General features: G+C 40.3%; 1 protein-coding gene across 1 annotated transcript in view; it reads right to left on the reverse strand.

Moving 5' to 3' along the window:
* The window catches only part of THADA (THADA armadillo repeat containing), a 169,685-nt gene that overhangs the window by 53,849 nt on the left and 95,514 nt on the right, over positions 1-20,322 (reverse strand). The window contains exon 29 of the mRNA XM_075707613.1: positions 10,878-10,993. Within this exon, the coding sequence (XP_075563728.1) occupies positions 10,878-10,993 (116 nt within the window). The remainder of the gene's footprint in view (positions 1-10,877; positions 10,994-20,322) is intronic.

Here is a 20,322-nt window from a genome sequence, read left to right on the forward strand (position 1 = left end):
AGGTCTCCCCTCAGCCTCCTCTTCTCCAGGCTAAACAACCCCAGTTCCCTCAGCCGCTCCTCAGAAGGCCTGTGCTCCAGACCCTTCACCAGCCTTGTTGCCCTTCTCTGGACACACTCCAGCACCTCAAGGTCTTTCTTGTAGTGAGGGGCCCAAAACTGGACACAGGATTCCAGGTGCGGCCTCACCAGCACCGAGTACAGGGGAACAATCACCTCCCTGCTCCTGCTGGCCACACTATTCCTGATACAAGCCAGGATGCTGTTGGCCTTCTTGGCCACCTGGGCACACTGCTGGCTCATGTTCAGCTGGCTGCCGACCAACACCCCCAGGTCCTTTTTGGCCAGGCAGCTTTCCAGCCACTCTTCCCCAAGCCTGTAACATTGCATGGGCTTGTTGTGACTGAAGTGCAGGACCCGGCACTTGGCCTTGTTGAACCTCATACAGTTGGCCTCGGCCCATCGATCCAGCCTGTCCAGGTCCCTCTGCAGGGCCATCCTACCCTCCAGCAGATCGACACTCCCGCCCAACTTGGTGTCATCTGCAAACTTACTGAGGGTGCACTCAATCCCCTCATCCAGATCGTTGATAAAGATATTAAACAAGGCTGGCCCCAAAACAGAGCCCTGGGGAACACCACTCGTGACCGGCTGCCAACTGGACTTAACTCCATTTACCACTACTCTCTGGGCTCGGCCACCCAACCAGTTTTCTACCCAGCAAAGAGTACGCCCGTCCAAGCCATGAGCTGCCAGCTTCCCAAGGAGAATATTGTGGGAGACGGTGTCAAAAGCTTTGCTAAAGTCCAGGTAAATGACATCCACAGCCTTTCCATCATCTACCAGGCGGGTCACCAGGTCATAAAAGGAGATCAGGTTGGTCAAGCAGGATCTGCCTTTCATGAACCCATGCTGGCTGGGCCTGATCCCCTGCTTGACCTGCACTTGCCTGTTGAGTTCACTCAAGATGAACCTCTCCATAATCTTTCCTGGCACTGAGGTCAGGCTGACAGGCCTGTAGTTTCCCGGGTCCTCCTTCCGGCCCTTCTTGTAGATGGGCGTCACGTTGGCAAGCCTCCAGTCATCAGGGACCTCCCCTGTTAACCAGGACTGCTGATAGATGATGGAAAGTGGCTTAAATCCAACACATCCTAATGCTAGCTGGTACTTGGGGACAAGGTCTATGAAGCTTCCTATTCTGAATTTCCCAGTCTGCCTTTGTCTTCCATAGTCTCAAGCTCTTTGGGCTGGCACACTGGCGACTAAATTTTAGGTTTACAGTATATCTTTTCCTCCCTATCAACTTCCAGCAAATGGCAAATCTCTGCAAAGTATTCTTTCGTCTGGTGGCCAGATTCTTCTGATATGCGACCTACAATTTTATCAGCTAGAATATCTTCTAAATGCACCAAGAAGTGCATCTTCTGTGACGTCCGAGTCTTGATATGCAGTCAACCTTACATAATCCTTATGGGGCTATCCAGAGGGCATTTTATCCTTGGAGGGTTGCTGATGAACCAGGCCAAGCTCGCCTTGTACTGACCACATTTTACCTGCAGAGAGATCTGGAAAATCATCATTTGTCACTCATGGAGGCGATAAAGCTTATGGAAATCACACCTACACATACAATGAGCAGCTGATTAAATCTCCCATTGTTTTGGTTATTAACTTTCAAATTCTGCAGTATTCTAAAGATTGAGGTTTTTGGGGCTATATTTGTTTAGAAGGCAGCCTTCATATTGTAATCTATTTTATCTCAGAGCCCACATCTGTAGCACTGAATCAACATGCATGGCCTCTCTCGTCTTCTTGAGGAGACATTAATAATGGATTTAATTATTAAACTTTGTCCATAGCATTTTTAACCATGTAATACAAAACCAGCACACAGACCTACATTTAATGGAAAGCATTTAAAAAAAAAAAAAAATGAAGCCTACACTACCAAGTAATCCTTGCTGAGTTCCTGGAAGTGCTGGAACACCCGCGTAGAAATACAAACATCTAGTAACAGTGCATCTGCTTGCCTACTTGGTGCTGTTGAGATCTTGGAGTAATTACCATATGCACAGTCCCCTTGACGGGCCCATTCTATAAGACCAGCTCATCCTGCATTATAGCAGGCATTTTCTCCAAAGGAAAAGTTGCTGGTCTGGTGATTTAAGTTTTTCTACCACCACCAAAGCCAGACTATTATGTTGCTGTTAGTTTCCCTGCTAAAGGCAGAGAATTTGTTGCTCAAAGAGAAGCTACACAAATTATTTTTTCATTGTGATACCACCAAGAACATCCTGAGTTTCAGCTATTAAGAAAAATTAATTTGTGCTCTGGCGGCTATCCTTGGTGAATGATACTGAAAGGTTGTGTTTTGTTGGTGGTGTTTTTAGCATACCGGATTGATAAAATAATCCTGTCTGTTCTCTTTTTTGTTCTCTTAATGAGAACTGCATGTGACCCCTCAGCAGCATCCTAAAAAACTTAGAGGTCAAACTAATCCCATGTGCAAATTTAATGAATTTTACACAATTAACATTAGGATTTTTGCCTATAAAGAGGCAAGCTACTAAAACTATTTTGTTTATTGGAAAACATTTTCAGATACGAGTGAGGATTTATGTCCAAAACCTGTAATTGTCCATGGTTTGTGCCTCCTCTGAATGTCGCACTGTTGGAGGGAGCACACCTTAAACAACCTTATTTAATTCCTAACATTCCCTGAATATTCACATTTAAGTTAGGAGTATACCTATGAACCAGAGTCAAAGATTGTTTTATCTTATGCAAAGTACATCTTAAACTTCGGTCTGTAGTTTAAACATCTCTACTGATACCCAAAGCAAGTGTTCCAAAACAAGCAATTGCCAACTGCCTAAATAAACAAACTGTAGCTCTGTTAAGGATACTGTTATCACAACTGGAGAAAAAGTGGATTTGGAGCAGCGCAGAAACCTGAATTAGCCTGCAAAAAGCACGTAAGATTTAAATGAATGCCTCCAAGAATACATTTATGAACAATGATGTAACTGTTATGACTCTGCTCTCAAAAGCAAAGATGAACCAGGCTAAATTAGGCTCACGGGTCAGAAAGTGCAGATTAATAAATTACCACTGTGCACCTCATGTACAGTAACAGTTCATAATGGTATGCTTCGCTTTCAGCTGGAACAGGACAACAGAAGTTTCCCTTGATGTTTTGTGTGTGTGTGTGTGAGCACACACATGAATTATTGCTCCAGCCCAGCTGACAGAAAGTAACTTTTCAATTTGAAACCAAGTAAGTAAGACTTCCGTAGAGCTGGACTCAGTAATTACAACTATTTTCAGTTTTTGAACATGTCTGTATAATGCATGCAGACTACTAATGAACAAAGATAATTCACTGCACTGCTCAATGTGTAGCTTTTAAAGACAGAAATGGAAAACCGGAAAAGTTAGAAAACAGGAAGGTTCCAAAGGCAGGCATGGCCTTGGAAAGACACGAAGGTCTGTCTTGATGCAGTGAAAGAGGCAGCGGCAAGGGAACTATCTGAAGCGAAGGACCACTCTGCCAAGGAGGATGATCTTACATTCTCCTTAGTTGTTGCCTTCTTGCTGTTTTGAAAGTACAAAAGCCCCTTTTAGCTCCCAAATAATGTCGCCCTTCCAAAAATCACACAGAGGCTGCTTGCAAAAGCTGCAAAGAGTCATGGGCATCTTCCACCTATATCTAGATAGGCCTGCATGTGCCATTGTTTTGCCTTTAATAGCCTGCTCACTAAAAATTACCACTGTCTCTCCCAAGGGGCAATAGAGCAAGGGCATATTTAGGTTACACTCTTTGAGCCACAAAGTCCTGAAACCACAGCAAGGCCAAATTCCTGCTTTCCACACAGATTGCCTAAATGCACCTTGCATTAAGTTCCTTCTAGGAAGGACCTAAGACTTGTTGTCTGCCTGTTGTCACTCACATGGTGCTGCCAAAAGCGGAGGAGGGAAAGGGGACACCACAGGTTTGATGGGGTGCCATGGCCATCAACTTGGCAAGTTAACGTACTCTGTAGTGTTATAAAATGCCTGTGAGATTTCCCTCATTCAAAGCAGTTACAGCTGGATCCATCCTAGAGTCAGCCTGGAGAAAACTGAGCAGCAAGCATCTCAGTGGACAGTGAATCCCGTTTTCAGCCCGAGCCTAGAATAACTTTTGCATGTATTTGTTGTGTGAGCTTGAATCTTGTGCCCCTACATCAGGACTCACTTGTATTTTTAACAGTCCCATCCATAAAGCAGAGCACTAAGGAGCAGCACCACAGAAAATGGGATATTTGGGTTATAAAGCTAAGTGCATACACCACAGGTGGTCCATTCCAGACAAACTAGTGACTCTTTGCAAAAGGCAAGGACAGTTGGTTTTATACAAGGCTGTTCCACACAAGTTAGTTTCAAGAAAGCAGTCTTGGAAGTAAACTTTCCCACTGCAGACAAGCTCTCAGCTAAGAAATGGCACATGGCTCGAGGTTAGCAGAGTATGTTATTTGACTTCTGGCAGAACCTCAAAGTCTTTTCCCCCTCCTGTGGTCTACAGTAAGAAGGAAGGCGGAAAAAAAAAAAAATCAAACTGAAAGGACTGGAAGACAGAATCCTACAGCAAAGCTGTGCAATGACATGATTTCACAAATTTTCCAATACCAATACTTTGCCATGCCAAAGGCTACAAATGAAACAAGACAGATATTTCCGGGACTTCTGTACAACAAATTACCAGCTCCAAAGGCTGCTCATTTAGCTTTCTGTATTTATGAAACAGAAGGCACCTAACAGTTAGTCTTGTAACAACTTGGTATGCAGCTGAGCTAAAAACAACTTTTTTTTTTTTTAATTAATTCCAATGAAAGACTTTGAACTCTTTCAAAGGCTTAGCTTGATGCATTGATTATTTTTTTAAAGCTTTCGCCAGACTAATTTCCATCACTTCATTCCACCACCTCAGTTCTCCAGCAAAGCAGATTTTATGTATTTTTTAATTTCTGTTCTTCTCAAATGCCCTGCATCTCCCATACATGGAAAAAATATAATAAACTAACACTGGTGTGGGGGTGGGCGGAAGCAGTAACATTACAAACCCACAGAATCATAGAATCGTTTAGGTTGGAAAAGACCTTTAAGATCATCCAGTCCAACCATTAACCTACATTACCAAGTCCACTCTAAACCAATCAAGGGCAGACTAGACTAAACCATGTCCCAAAGTGCCACGTCTACCCGTTTTTTGAACACTTCCAAGGATGGGGACTCCACCACCTCTCTGGGCAGCCTGTTCCAATGCTTGACCACCCTTTCAATAAAGAAATTTCTCCTAATTTCCAACCTAAACCTCCCCTGGCGCAGATTCAGCCCATTTCCTCCAGTCCTATCGCTAACTCCATGGGAGAAGAGCCCAACACCCACCTCACTACTACCTCCTTTCAGGTAGCTGTAGAGAGCGATAAGGTCTCCCCTCAGCCTCCTCTTCTCCAGGCTAAACAACCCCAGTTCCCTCAGCCGCTCCTCAGAAGGCCTGTGCTCCAGACCCTTCACCAGCCTTGTTGCCCTTCTCTGGACACGCTCCAGCACCTCAAGGTCTTTCTTGTAGTGAGGGGCCCAAAACTGGACACAGGATTCCAGGTGCGGCCTCACCAGCACCGAGTACAGGGGAACAATCACCTCCCTGCTCCTGCTGGCCACACTATTCCTGATACAAGCCAGGATGCTGTTGGCCTTCTTGGCCACCTGGGCACACTGCTGGCTCATGTTCAGCCGGCTGCCGACCAACACCCCCAGGTCCTTTTTGGCCAGGCAGCTTTCCAGCCACTCCTCCCCAAGCCTGTAGTGTTGCATGGGCTTGTTGTGACCCAAGTGCAGGACCCGGCACTTGGCCTTGTTGAACCCCATACAGTTGGCCTCGGCCCATCGATCCAGCCTGTCCAGGTCCCTCTGCAGGGCCATCCTACCCTCCAGCAGATCGACACTCCCGCCCAACTTGGTGTCATCTGCAAACTTACTGAAGGTGCACTCAATCCCCTCATCCAGATCGTTGATAAAGATATTAAACAAGGCTGGCCCAAAAACAGAGCCCTGGGGAACACCACTCGTGACCGGCTGCCAACTGGATTTAACTCCATTTACCACAACCCTCTGGGCTCGGCCACCCAACCAGTTTTTTACCCAGTGAAGACTACGCCCATCCAAGCCATGAGCTGCCAGCTTCCCAAGGAGAATATTATGGGAGATGGTGTCAAAAGCTTTGCTAAAGTCCAGGTAAATGACATCCACAGCCTTCCCATCATCTACCAGGCGGGTCACCAGGTCATAAAAGGAGATCAGGTTGGTCAAGCAGGATCTGCCTTTCATGCACCCACTTTAGACCAACAAACAAGTGTATTCTAAAACAAAATAAAAAGAACCAAATGAAGTATAAAACTGCAAGTAAAGTGAAAAGTTTCAAACATCACCTTGAGAAGTGGATGGAAGGCAAGTCTCATTCACCAAAACATCAAAAGTGGAAATACTGCTTTTGAATACTCAAAAACGTTAGTATTTTGAAGATGTAAAAAAAAAAAAAAAAAAAAAAACCCAACCAAAAAAAAACACCCCAAAAACCCCCAACCAAAACTCAAAAAAACCACCAAGGAATGTGGAGGAAAGATTTTTCTTCTTCTAATATTCTAATATATGCTACAAAGGGGAAAAAGCAAGCATGTCTCATTAACATCAGAAACCTGTCTTCACAACAGACAGAAAATACCAGTTGAAAAAGTGAATGTTTTATGAAATTCAGTTTGGGGAATGTGAGCCATTTTATTCTCTAAAGCAAAATAAGGTGGGGGAGTGGAGGGAGAAGAGATTACTATATTACAAGGAATGTGCAATATTTTCTTGAGGTATTCTACACTAATACATTCTGATTAAAGGAAATTATAATCTGGTTAAAAAAAACCCCCACAACCAAACAACAACAACAAAAAAACCCGTTTAGCAATCAGCTGAAGAAAGGTAATAATTTCTCCAGATATATACATGACAATCATAGAATCACAGAATGATTTGGGTTGGAAAGGACCTTATAGATCATCTAGTTCCAGCCCCCCTGCCATGGGCAGGGACAGCTTCCACTAGACCAGGTTGCTCAAAGCCCCATCCAGCCTGGCCTTGAATGCTGCCAGGGAGCGTCCACAACTTCTCTGGACAACCTGTTCCAGTGCCTCACCACCCTCATAGTGAAGAATGTCTTCCTTATATCTACTCTAAATCTGCCCTCTTTCCATTTAAAGCCATTACCCCTTGTCCTGTCACTACATGCCCTTCTAAAAAGTCCTTCTCCAGCTTTTTTGTAAGAGAAGGCTGCTATAAGGTCTCCCTGGAGCCTTCTCTTCTCCAGGCTGAACAACCCCAACTCCCTCAGCCTGTCTTCATAGGAGAGATGCTCCAGCCCTTGGATTATGCAATCCAAAATTTTGTAACTAGAGTTTCTGTGAGAAGTTTGTTCCATAGTAAAAGGAAGTACGTAGTTGAAAGAATGCCAGCAAGAATTTTACAGAACTAGTACAGAAATGTGAATGAAGACTGCTGTTTCAAAATAATTCCCCGTTTCCCCAAATACACAAACTGCTTTCCTGTTATTTTAACTTTGTTTACCCATTTAAGATTAATAGTGAGCGCCTACAATACCCTCTATTCAAACAATCACTGCACTATGGTACCAGTGACACACTAAGTTATCTCCTTATGAGAAAGGCAGAAGAAACAGATGGAGGTTCATCAGTTTTTCTCTGTGGTACTCACTCTCTTTGCTGGAACAGAAAGAAAGAAAGAGTGACTGTATGAGGACCAAGGGTCCAGCCAGCCAGCACGCTCTCTGACAGTGACCAGCAGCAGATACATACCAAGAAGTCTAACAACAGGGCGCAAATGCAGTGCTGATTTCCTGATAATGCTCTCCCAACAGCCAGAAAACTGAAAGATGGACTTACTGAGTTTCACAACTCAGTTGCCAAGCATCCTCCCAAACCCCCTTTAAAATAAGAAAAAGATAAAACAAGAACAACAAAAACCCCCAAACCCACCATTCATCACAGAACAGTTGTTCAGCTCCATACAGCCAAATACAAATGGTGAAGCTGCACACTGAACGTGGGAGACTAAAACTACCAGAAAATACCATCTATTTCAATAAGTTTGTTTGGGTTGTTTGTTGGGGTTTTGTTTGTTTTTAAATCACGCCACAATGAACACATTTATCTCAAGCAGAAAGTTATGAGGCAAGCAAAGTTTTTCAAGCTGTATCATTTATTGTAGTCCTAAGTTTAAAACATATGTGGAAGTAAATTTAGTTACCAAACATTTCATGGATATTTTACTTGTTTTTTTAAGACTTAGGAAAAGAAATGAAAGAAAAAAGAAAACACACCTTAGCTCAAAGTGTGCCTAAGGACGTATAGCTGTATGGACTGAGAGAGAATGATCAAGTACATTAGAAATTTACAAAAAGAGTTTCTGCCCATCAGAAACCAATGCCTTAACATAGTGTTGCAAACCTGTATGCTTGTAATATCAATTTTCACTGTTTATGGAAGAAAGACATTAAAAAAAACCCTTTATGTATAGCATTAACTGCGTAATTGAGAATGCATGAATATGAAAAGGAGGCTACAACTGACAAAATGAAAATGTGGTACTGACAGAGGGTTAATAGTAGCACATGCAGCCATGGCTTTTTACAAGCAAGTGAAAGAGAAAATACATCTCTTCTTCCAATACCTATAATACCATTGCACCAGGATTTCTTAGAGAGAGCCTGAAAACATTTCCTTTTGGCAAGAATACAAAAAAAAAAAAAAAAGTCACCATTAATATGACTAAAGACCAGTTCTGAAAAAATACTTTGAAAACACAGAATTTATTTAAAATCTGTAATGAACAGAGCCTAGCCCTTATGCATTTTGCTGCAGGAGAAAAAGGTTTGAATTATTTAGCACTAGTATCTTTCTACTGAATTTGGTCACTGGTGTTTGGGGTTTTTTCCATCTAACAGTATCAATGGATTTCATTTCATTTCATTAAGTAAATTACCATTCTCATTTAAAGACTTCAGAATGCTTACGCTGAGTCAAGTCAAAAGGTCCACTAAATCCACCATGATGTCTCCAACTGGGGCAGAGAGTAGATGCACAGCGAAGGGATGCGTAAGAACAGTGATACTTCAAAAAACCTCTCTCAACCTTCAAGGTTGCTGAAGAATTTCTTGAGCCAACTGTGTTAACTACATACTTAGTAACCTCACTGGGCCTTCCTTCTCTCACTCTGTTCAATGATTTGTTAAAAATTCAGACAGGTTTAAAGCCAACAGTATCTTGTATCATGGAGTTCCATAGCTAAACTAAAATTACATGAAAAACTTCATTATTTTGTTTCTTTTACATCTGCCACCTTGCATTGGAAGGGATGCTAAATACCTATCTCCTTTTCCATGTGACTCATAACATTAATTTTTTTTTCCATGTCATCCTTCTGTTGTCCCTTTTCCAGGTTAAAAAAGTCTCAGCCTATTTAGTCATTCCCCATCTACAAACTATTCTGTAGTTATTACCAGTCCTTTTACTGCTTCTCACGTCTACTGTATCTTCTTTGGGATTTACACAATATTAAAATATACAACACAGATTACTACAGAAACATAAGTGTGTTTTCTGTTTTGTTCTGCATTCTTTTTATGATATTTGCCTCCTCTCCACTTGGGCCTGACCAAGAATCAGGGTGATTTTTTTCAAACAAAAAAATCTGCTCGGTCAACCACTCTTTCCCCAAGTAAAGTCCAGGCTGCTTTATTCATGTGCATCATTTCACAAAAATTACACCAAGTTTTACCTGCTACATCATCACTCTCACTCTCTCAGGAGACACTTCTGTAATTCTCAAAGATCAACTGTATCTTGATTACCCCAACTCAGTGAACACTGGCAGAAGACTTCCTCAACGCTCTAGTCACCCTGCTTCTCCAAATCACTTATGATTTTGCTTTTGATGATAACAAAGCAACATGTTTTATCAGAGATCCACACTAGATTGCAGGTGACCAGGTGACCTCCCTTTACTGTGCAAACTGTACTCTGCAATATTTTACCCAGTTATTTATCTACACAAGGACTTGTGCTCTCTGACCACAACTGATCCCTTTAGTTTTTGGTGGGAATTTTCAGAAGCAATTGATAAGATCAAGTAGATTAAAAAAAAAAAAAAAGTAAAAAAACAAAAAGTAAAAAAACATTTCTTCATTGCAGTATATAGGTCATCTGAAGATCCTTTTACAGAAACCTAAGGAAAATCTTTCCAAAACTATCTTGGATTGTTTGTGGGCAGCTAAAAACTTTTATCAAGTTTCAACAATTGCTATAATTGCTATGCCATTTTTCTACTACTTTTTTGAAAAGGTCAGAGAAAATAGTAACATAAAAACCTTGCATATGTAGCATACTTTTCTTAGCCCAGAAGCAACATTCATCCCTTCATCAAAAGGCTGCTTCTGTAGGGATTTTCATTCACACTTTTTTTTTTTTTTTTTTAAATGACTGGACTATAAAATTTAGCTGAGAATGAACTAAGAGAAGACTGAAAAACAGTAATGCATGCAGGTAAAGTATACTTACATTTTTTCATCCCTTCCTTTTTGGCAGGGGGCAGGTAAATCATCTTGATTAAAAACACAGCAAGCCAATAAGGCATCTAAATTTTACATGTTTCTAGAGAAATAAGTCTGTCCACGTTGCCAAAATAAAATATAATTTTTAAAAAACCCATCAGCCAAGCCTTTCATACGTTAGTAACCTCTGTGTATAAAAATATATATCTTGTGTTTTATCTTACCTTTTAGCCAACCACAGTTTGGTTCCTATACAGGTAATCATGTCACCCAGTCCCTGCTGAAAGTCCGAACTAACAAGCTGTTTTGATTCTAAGTACGACTGCAGCAAGTGAAAAACCTGAATAAATAAAAAAAAAAAAAAAAATTGAAACTAGAATTTCTAGCCACTGCTTTTTCTCCAAATAACTGTAAGATGAAAACAACCACCTGCAAAATGAACAACTATTACTCAAGGAAAAACATGTACTCATTTGGCGTAACAACAGATGGAATCCTTAAATTGTCTATTCTTTAAAATTCACTTTTCACAGTAATTGAACAACAAAACACAGCAAGTGCTGGAAGATGTTAAGCTCCGTGAAGTGAACAGAGGACAGCCTGATCAACACCACTCCTACTGGGCCCTTCCAACGTAAGCACCCCTCAACTTTCAACCTTTTTGTGGTGCCATCTGCTCAGCGGTGCCAGCACAACTGTCCGTGGAGCATGCTGGCAGCTCGGCCCACTGGATGGAGCTGGGCTGGTCCTATCATACAAGTACAAGCAAGGAGACAGGGAAGGGTCTTTAAAATCCACACACTGAGTAAAAAGCTTTTTAAAGGCAGTAGAATTATCACCTATAACCACTCTGAAGTGCTGACAGAAAAGTATCTTTATTCCTGCTCCTGAGATCCTTCATTCAGGGCTCCGGTCAAACCCAGTGGGCAGCTGGATTTCACAGAGAAGGCAGACGCTCGCCCCTTTCCCTTCCAAGGACAGAGAAGACTGGGCTCCTGCACTGGGGCTGTGCACTGACTGCACAATCTTCTCCAGAACTTCACATCAAAGCCTAGCAGACACGTCCTAGCTACCATGAAGGAAAGAATTCAAGATACCGAAATAGAAAGCATGACCTGTAGCTTTCTGGTCAGAGAGTTCACAAAGCAAGTAATTTCTGTTCTTAGAGACCTTCTTTTGCTATTTAAAAACAGGTTTTCAAAGTAGTACTGAATATATAGAAAAGCATTAAGAAACAATGGGAGTTAAAAAAAGATGTATAGTCATCCAGATCATAAGCATGAAAAGGAAATATTGGATAATATATGAAAGCTGGTACCAACTGTACAGTGGAGAGGGACTCTCCAGGCCCAGCCCCTGTAATACCCATGCTCTCTGCACGTGGGAGAGAGTGCATGACACGCACTTCTGACACAAGTGACGATGCCCATACCACCCCACTTAGTTTTTACCTTTCCCATTCATATTCAAGTGAACAGGCGACACCTAGGTGATTTAATTTCTAAATGAAAAAACCATGGAGACACATGGTGCAGAGTACTGAAGCCTAATGGGAAAGACCTCACTCAGGTTAAGGAGTTTTGCATGCATGTGCAATTGTGGTGGTACATCCCCCCGCCTCTGTTTTTCTGTTGTTTCTCCCCTTCACTTCAGCTGCTTTACAATCTCAGGAATTCCAGGCTGCGGCTTTTGTGTAGCGAGTTGGTCAGTTAAGCGCCCCTTAATTGTACCAGAAACTCCTACATGGCTGGAGCAGAGAGCGGCCCTGTTCTTATCAAGATTCATATTATGGCTAACAAGGGGAGCAAGAACAAACAGCTACCCCAGACAGCCTTGAAACAGTGGTATCATTGCTGGTGGAATTCCAACAACAAGCTGACCCAAACTGTGGCTCAGATGGAAATTTACTGGTGATTAAAGTCAATCATCTCACAATCCTATAAACAGCAGTCCTAAGCGAGGCCCTTTGAGCTCTCCTGGACTGCTGTGGGCTGCACCAGCATCTCCCTCTGATCGAAATGTCTCTCAGAGTCAGCCAAAACTAGCAGACCCCAAAAGTCTGCTGCCACCAGAACTCCATTGCTAGAGATCGACAACGCAGCCTGGGCAGCTGAAATTCTTCACTCCTCGAGACTCTACTCTCGCCTGTTGAGAAATGCCAAGGCATTAGACGTGAGTATTTCACTAAACTCGAGGGGAATTTTTAACAGGTATACTATTTTCATACATGCATTTATATTTGTGAATGTACATGCGTGAATCAATTTAAGTAGTTTGTAGATGTATGATTTAATTTTAAAGGGAGTTTTATACTGCTGTATTATTCTTATAGCATTACTCTCCTAAACCGCTGACCAAGTCTAAGAGTGGGCCCAGCCATACCTAGGCTCCTCTCCGAGAAGAGTTTAGAAAGTCCATTCTGAACCTCGTGACTCAATGGGAAGGCTTCCGTATCCCCTACACACGATTTCTCCCTCTCTCTCTCTCTCATATAACCCAATTTCCTTTATACAATTTTCCTATGTACTAGATATACATATATATACATTAACCTTATCCATATAAACCGTTGACCAAGTCTGAGACTAAGAGTGGGCCCAGCTGCACCTAGGCTCCTCTTTGAGAAGGAGTTTAGAAAGCAAGGGGGTCTATTCTAAACCTCGTGACTCAACGGGAGGGTCCTCCTTATTCCATATATACGCAATCCCTTTATGAATCATTCTAACTCAGTGTGATTTAATTCTCTTTTATGCGCTTCCATGTAGTAATAGAGTGAACCTTGCCATCTTCCAATCTGTAACTAAGTCACTGTTTTGATCAATTTTGTCTAATCACTTTATTAATCATCGATGATTGAGTGCTATTGAAAATATTATAATCAAATTCTGCGATTTGCTACAAGTTAATTATAACTGTTACTAAATCAAACTGTGTAAAGTCACTCATTCATAGTGAATTGACATAATCAGCAGGATTCACAAACCTGCATTCGTGACAGCAATTTGGAAGCTGCAATAGGAGGAACAGGGTGCTAATTTCCCTCTTTCCTTAACTTGCCTTACAGCCTCCAAATTTGAAATTGTTTGCCTACATAGGTAAGTTACTTTGATAGACAAGACAGGGTTTCTATGCAAATTGAAAAAGTACAGCCCCAAACAATTATTTATTGAAACTAGCCATGTGCAGAATTTAGGAAGCTTTAGAGGTGTTACCAGACCATTTCTGAAAATACACACATGAGCATTCTATATGGAAACACTCTTAATGTGTGAGAATATTAGCACTTCATACTTGCAAAGTGACAATTTTATGACTAACGGATCAAGTTGAGGCCTTCACTTCACTTTGGGAAAAGAAAAACCTTTATATCCAGACTTCTACATCTCAGATCCTGTTTTGCTGCATTCCAGCTGTCACTTGCTCCTGGGGTTATATCTTTTTTGTTTGTTTGCTTGTTTTGGAAACACAAGCACTGCCGCATAGCATTAACTTGACACAATTTCATCTGGGTTATTTTTTGTGAAATTATTCAAGTGGAAAAACAGCTGCAGTAGTTTCAAATAAGCATGGAAACAGAACAGAAGAGATGTCAAGAGACTATCTAATCCACACAAACACTGAGACAGGGTCTAAACATTCTTCAATGGAACAAATGGCTGACTGTCCTAACCCTGAAAACAGCCAAGAAAGCAGATTCCAAAATATTTGTATGCAACCTCTTCTAGTGTTTCACCCTCAGAATCCAAGCTCTTGAGGTAAGGTGTTCCTCTCCACTTCCACCCTTGCCCTCACAGTAAACAACTGTTCTCTGGACACCATTCAGTCAGTCCAGGTTTTTTTCTTACTGAGGCACTTATTAAACACAGAGATCCCACTGGGGCCCCTTTGACAGGAAAATGAAATAAACTCTCATCTCCTTGTGTTAGCAGGTGCTCTGTAGGCAAGAGACATCCCAGAAAGATAGCTGTCATCTTGCTTTCTTTTTTTTAAAATCTTCTGAAGTCCTCTGTACTGGACATCATTTTGTTGACAGCAGACCATCTTTCTAAGATGTTTTTTCCAAGATGATTTTGAATTTTGATCTTTTTCTACAAAGGGCTTTGCAGAAGTGCAAGCTTGCAAACTTTTGAGTGTCACCAGAGACCTCCACCTTGAATCCTCTTCTTTAGCCTGCTCTTGCCTGTGCAACTGTCTGCTTATTAAAATGGTTTATGTAAGTATCAACTCAAAATTAACCTTTTTCATGAAAACCAAAGCACAAAGTTGCCACTACTACTAGTTTCTCTATTTTTTGTGGCTTGTTCAATCTCTGTTAAGTAATGGACTCTATAGAAGAAGAGGGATGAAAAAGGAAAATAATGTGTATGCAGAAGCTCTTCTTACTGCCTTTTATATCCTCTGCTAATTGAAAATCATTTGGTGCCTTAACCTTTCTGATTTTAGTCTTCTGTGCTTGTGTTCATTTCCAAGAACGAGAAGGGATTTACTTCTAAGCGATAATATAAAATCTGTTTCACAGTTATGAAGGGGCTATCGTATTTTTTCCTAGAAGCTTAAATTAAGTTAATCTCTTCAGTTTTGAAAACAATTCCCAAAGTGCCTCCCTCCTAAATACGAAGGAAACCTAAGTAGTTTGATAATTCAAGCAAAAGGTCTTGAGAGAGGGAGAACTGTGCATACTAAGTAGGTCAAATTTGTGGATTTACATTAGTCCAGGTAGGAAATTCAGTACTGAAAATGCAATCAAAACTCCTCTGCAATTCAGTCTCTATAGAAACCATATCCTTTCAATACCATTCAGAAGGTAAAAATCAGAGGGCATGACTCATATTTAAGCAGTAGAATGAGAAGGTGCAACTCACGTCAGAGTTTGATTCACTTTTGAAAAATGTTGGCATTCATCAACAACCATGTTCAACTACTACAGTTTATCCTGGTGCAACTTTTGACATATGCAAAATACTGACATTCTCATTATTTCAGTGCAAGCCCTCTATCATTTATTCAGGTCCCCTCACTAAATTTTACAGACCTAGAAAGCTTTCCCCACAAAGAAATTATTTTTTTCCGCGTAAGATTCCAGAATGCCTGAACTAAATTTGAAATCGTAATTAATGCCCGTGTGTTTTATCCAAAGCCTTATTTATGTAAGCTCAAAACCTTATTTATGTAAGCTAAAACTTGAGGCAACCACACAAGCAATCTGTAGAAGTTAACCTCAGTAGTTCTTCACTTCCATCATGTGTAACACATCGTTTGGCTTATAGTAATATTGCTGTAGCTTCCACAATCTAAGACTACAAGCCAGGCAATGTTTGCATGGGGAGGTAGCAAGTTTTATGTGACTGTTTGAAAGAGATAATAAAATAGACAGGCTTTCCAGCACATGGCTCTCCTCAAGTCCGAAATACTACTCGATTTAAAATCCTCTGCTGAATTCCTCACTTACACATAAATGCAATGAGGTCATGGTGTTCCTTTTGTATGTGGGATTGTTTTTTTATTACACTAAGGCAATATATTAATGACTTTTTCTTTTTTAAAGGTAGTTTTACAAGAGATTTGCACTGTCCGTAGAGGAAGGTTTATGAAAACTTACTGGATGAGAGTGATTATCTGTAAATTTGACATGAACTAAACACCAAGAATGCAGCCTGAAAGCATCTTTGAGATGTCGGGCGTCTTTTTAATAGGACCGAAGACACAACACACCAGGCATTGTCTATAGTTCTGTGGAACCCTGCATTAAAGATGGCAAGTTGCTGGATGCTCACAAACCTTTCCTTTCCCTGACCAGGCTGTTCAGGAGTCAGGCTAACACACCAGCAGGATTGTACAGACTGCCCATCAACCTGGGCAAGAGTTGTTAAAACAGTGCAAGCCATGGGAACTCCAGATACTTGGATACATAATGGGGAACAGTGTCCAGCAATTGACCATTATGAGACCCTTTGGTCCATGAGGTTCTACTAACTCTGACGCAGCATGTTCTAACCAGCTGCAGGTAAAACCACCAACATGGGAGGACTTCTTAGTGCAGAATAACACAGAAGGGAAGAAAAAAAAAAAAAAGGCACCAAGCCAGCAAGCCAGCTCAGGTGTGACACTATATCCTCATTAGCAAAACCCAAGGACCCAGCATGCCAATGAATGGAAGCTGTGTTCCCAACTTCCAGTACCTTCCCTTCCTTCCTTGGCATTGTCGATGCTTCATCCTTGTTCTTCAGGTGTAGAAGCCTCAAGAAAAGGGGTGAAAGCAGAGAAGAGCGGGGAGGGGAAGAGGCAAAAAAGGAAACAGCCAGCTTGGTTCCCTGCTCATCAATCAGCACACACATCCTTCTGTCCTGTTCACATCCATCCCCCACCAAACAGTATGCTTTCAGATGCAACACTGAGAGCCTTCTCTGTCTCCCTCTCATGACATGAGAAAGTTGAGTGGTTTTTTTGTACCCAAGCAGATCTTAAGACATAACATCTGCTATCTTCCAAGTGTTCATTCTGGATGATCAAGTGAAAAAAAATGCACATTAGTTTTTTTTCAAAAATAAATCATTAGACATCAGCTAAGTCAAAAATACGAATCATGAGAAGCAGGAAGAGACATTTTTCTCTCCCACATCAACTTTGATATGATATGAAGCTGATCATTATCTTTAGAAGCTCTCATATCAGCTCAAATTGCTGTATTCAAGCTGTGAAATACACTATTAGAATAACAAAGCAATGCAATGGTGGATGAAAACTTGTATAAAACACAAAATTAGCAAGTGCCTTTTAATTTTTTTTTATGCCAAGAGTTTTCCCTCATACATACAGAGACACTGCAAATATAACACAACCTTTTAACAGCCACAAAGTTGATCTATTGTGACACTTGCTGTCTACCCAATTAAAATTAACATTTTGTAGCATTACTCTTATAGGAGGAACTAAGGTTTCTGAAACTTACAATAAACTTTTAACTCTAGATATGAAATAATGATGAGGTGGGTACTTGGTGTGCATGCGCACATGTTCGTATTTAAAAGAAAACACAGCCTTCAACATGTTGCTGCACAAAGTGCCTTTTTTAAACAATCAGATTTTCTAAAAGCACGCTGAAGGTTATATAATTACACATTTCTCAGTGAAGTAGCAAAGTTAAACTTTTCTCCTCTTAAGCTGACCTGAAGCAATAAAAACTTCTGCATGCATGCCCTCAGCTATGTTTGGATGAAATTAAGTATACAGTACAAATATTCACATTCCTAAGTGCAAGACTGAAACAATGCTCCCAGTGTTCATTTCAGTGCTTCTTGGGGAAAAAAGAAAAAAAAAAGCAAACTGACATCACCCTAAACTGTACATTCTCAGCATAGATCATTTAACTCCCTAAAAAAATACGAAGAATACAGATGTTTCACCAGCTGAAAGAAAACACTGTGTAAATACTAAGCTTGGAAACATATGCCGCTCACCAAGCTATAGAGGTTGAAGCAACAAGGAAAGCCAAAAAAGGGTGTTTGCAAAATGGCAGTAGTAGGGAGATTACTGCACTAAGTTAAATGTGGTTTTTTGGAATTGTTCCATCAAAAGCTTTTGCCTGAGTATTAACAGGGTAGTGAGAAAGCCTCAAACGTGATTTTTCTTTTCTTCTCTCATTTAAAGGCAGATAAAATTTTATTCTTCTTGAATGATAAATACAACTGCCAAGTTATCTCTGTATTCTGAAAGTGAGGCCCAATTTTTCATTTTTTTTAGTACAACCACGTAGATAAAAACTGGCAAGCTGCTGTGACAGGTGAAGGCATTTTTATTAGGATGATAAAAAGTTCCAAGTTACAATAATTATCTCTAGGGAAAAACAAGCCCTAAAAATCCCTTTTTTCTTGAAGATGAAAAGTGCCAGTGTGATAATTACAATGGGACTAAAAACCTCAACTATCCTCCTGCCAGTTTTCCAAGAAGATATCTATACAAAAATAGATGGGAGAGTTTATAACTGTCTGGTTACCTTCCGATATTGTGCTGCTCTGTAAAAATTTATATTTGTGGAAAAGAAATGTAATATTTTATCACCAGCAAGTATGGTACGAACACAGTCCCTGCAGTTCATGCTACTCTCGCAAACAAAAGCAGCTACACAAGTTGCAGGATAATAGTTTAAAATTAGTACAGAGCCACAGCGCACAAACACGTTGTACCAGACAGCGCTGGTGGCACCCCCCATGCCCTGCGTTCTCATGGCGTATGATTCATCCTCTGCCACACTGAGGTTTAGGGACAGTGTGGATGGATGAACTCTATTACAAACATTAAGGCTTTCCTTCATCTGAGGTTATTTAATTATGAGAAAAAAAAAGACAGCTGAAGGTGCTTGGGGGGGGGGCAGATTAAATATTCTGAATTTATTTCCACATTTAAATGACAATATATTGAAGAATAATTTCCAATATTTATCAATTCTCCTGCCATCCCCAAACAAATGCAAATTGTTAGAAAAGCCATCACTTATTACATTGCTTTCATAGTCCTGGATCATTTGTATATACCAGATTATTACAGGCATCATGCCTTTGTTCCTACCACCTCCTTTCTTTGAAGTCTTTAATTTCATGATGGTAATTTCACAATTAACAGATCAGATTATTATTTCTGCCAAATATAAATTATATGATTGTCATATATGATTACTATATATGAATATTATTTGCTTCCTCAAATTTGTTTTTGTATGAATTAATAAACTCCGTCTGTAGTTGAAATATTTCCCTTTGCAAATATTTTTCTGAGAAATGAATAAATTTTTTTTCTTCCTTTAAAGCAACCGCTGGTTCACAATTCATTTTTTCCATAATTTCAGCTTGGTTTTGTCAGCACATTTCATCATCTAATTACACAATTTTAGTTATTATTCATGAGAAAGTAGGGCTTTTCAATCCTTCTTCCAAATACATCCATCAAAATCCATAAAGCCAGTTTATAAAAGAATCGTTATTTTAATTAAAATGCAGGCAAGCATGTTTTGATTGAATTAAAAAGTTGTAAAATAAGGTATGAAAGTGTCTAAAGTTATGAATAAAAACACAATACTAGCTAACTCCGTATAACTGAGCAAGAATAACACAGCTGTTTAATGATCTGAAAATTATGAATGTGTCATAACTAATGAAAGGTAAAAAATGCTGAAAAATAGCAAAGTAGCTGTCTTCCCAGTGACAGACATATACCACAAAACACCCATTATGTTCTTAAAATTGAAGATAAACTCCTCCTTTTGTCTAAAACAAGCCAACGAATGTGAAATTTCATTGATCAAAGTTCTTGCAATACCACTTGCAATACCATTTTTATTATGTTTCTCTTCAGGTTTTTCTTCCTGTTTTAGTCAGGGTGAAATTGAATTCCAGCTTAAAATTTCCATATGCAACTCAAATTCTGTATTAGGACAAAACAAAACAAGAATTTTGCTGCCAGCTAACATCATATTCATTAGTGTTTTTTACTTGAAAGTCCTAGCAGAATTTTCTCTTAAAAGTACATGGTTTGCCTATTCACACAGAAACCTGACACCAGATCTTATAATTATTAGGACTATCTTATCATTAGGATTTAAGATACTTTTTAAGCTATCATTCATCTTATAACTAAAGGTGCATGTGCTGGGCAGCGAAGCCCAAGCAAAAGACC

This window comes from Pelecanus crispus, chromosome 3, assembly GCF_030463565.1.
Source record: "Pelecanus crispus isolate bPelCri1 chromosome 3, bPelCri1.pri, whole genome shotgun sequence".
Taxonomy (NCBI): Eukaryota; Metazoa; Chordata; class Aves; order Pelecaniformes; family Pelecanidae; genus Pelecanus; species Pelecanus crispus.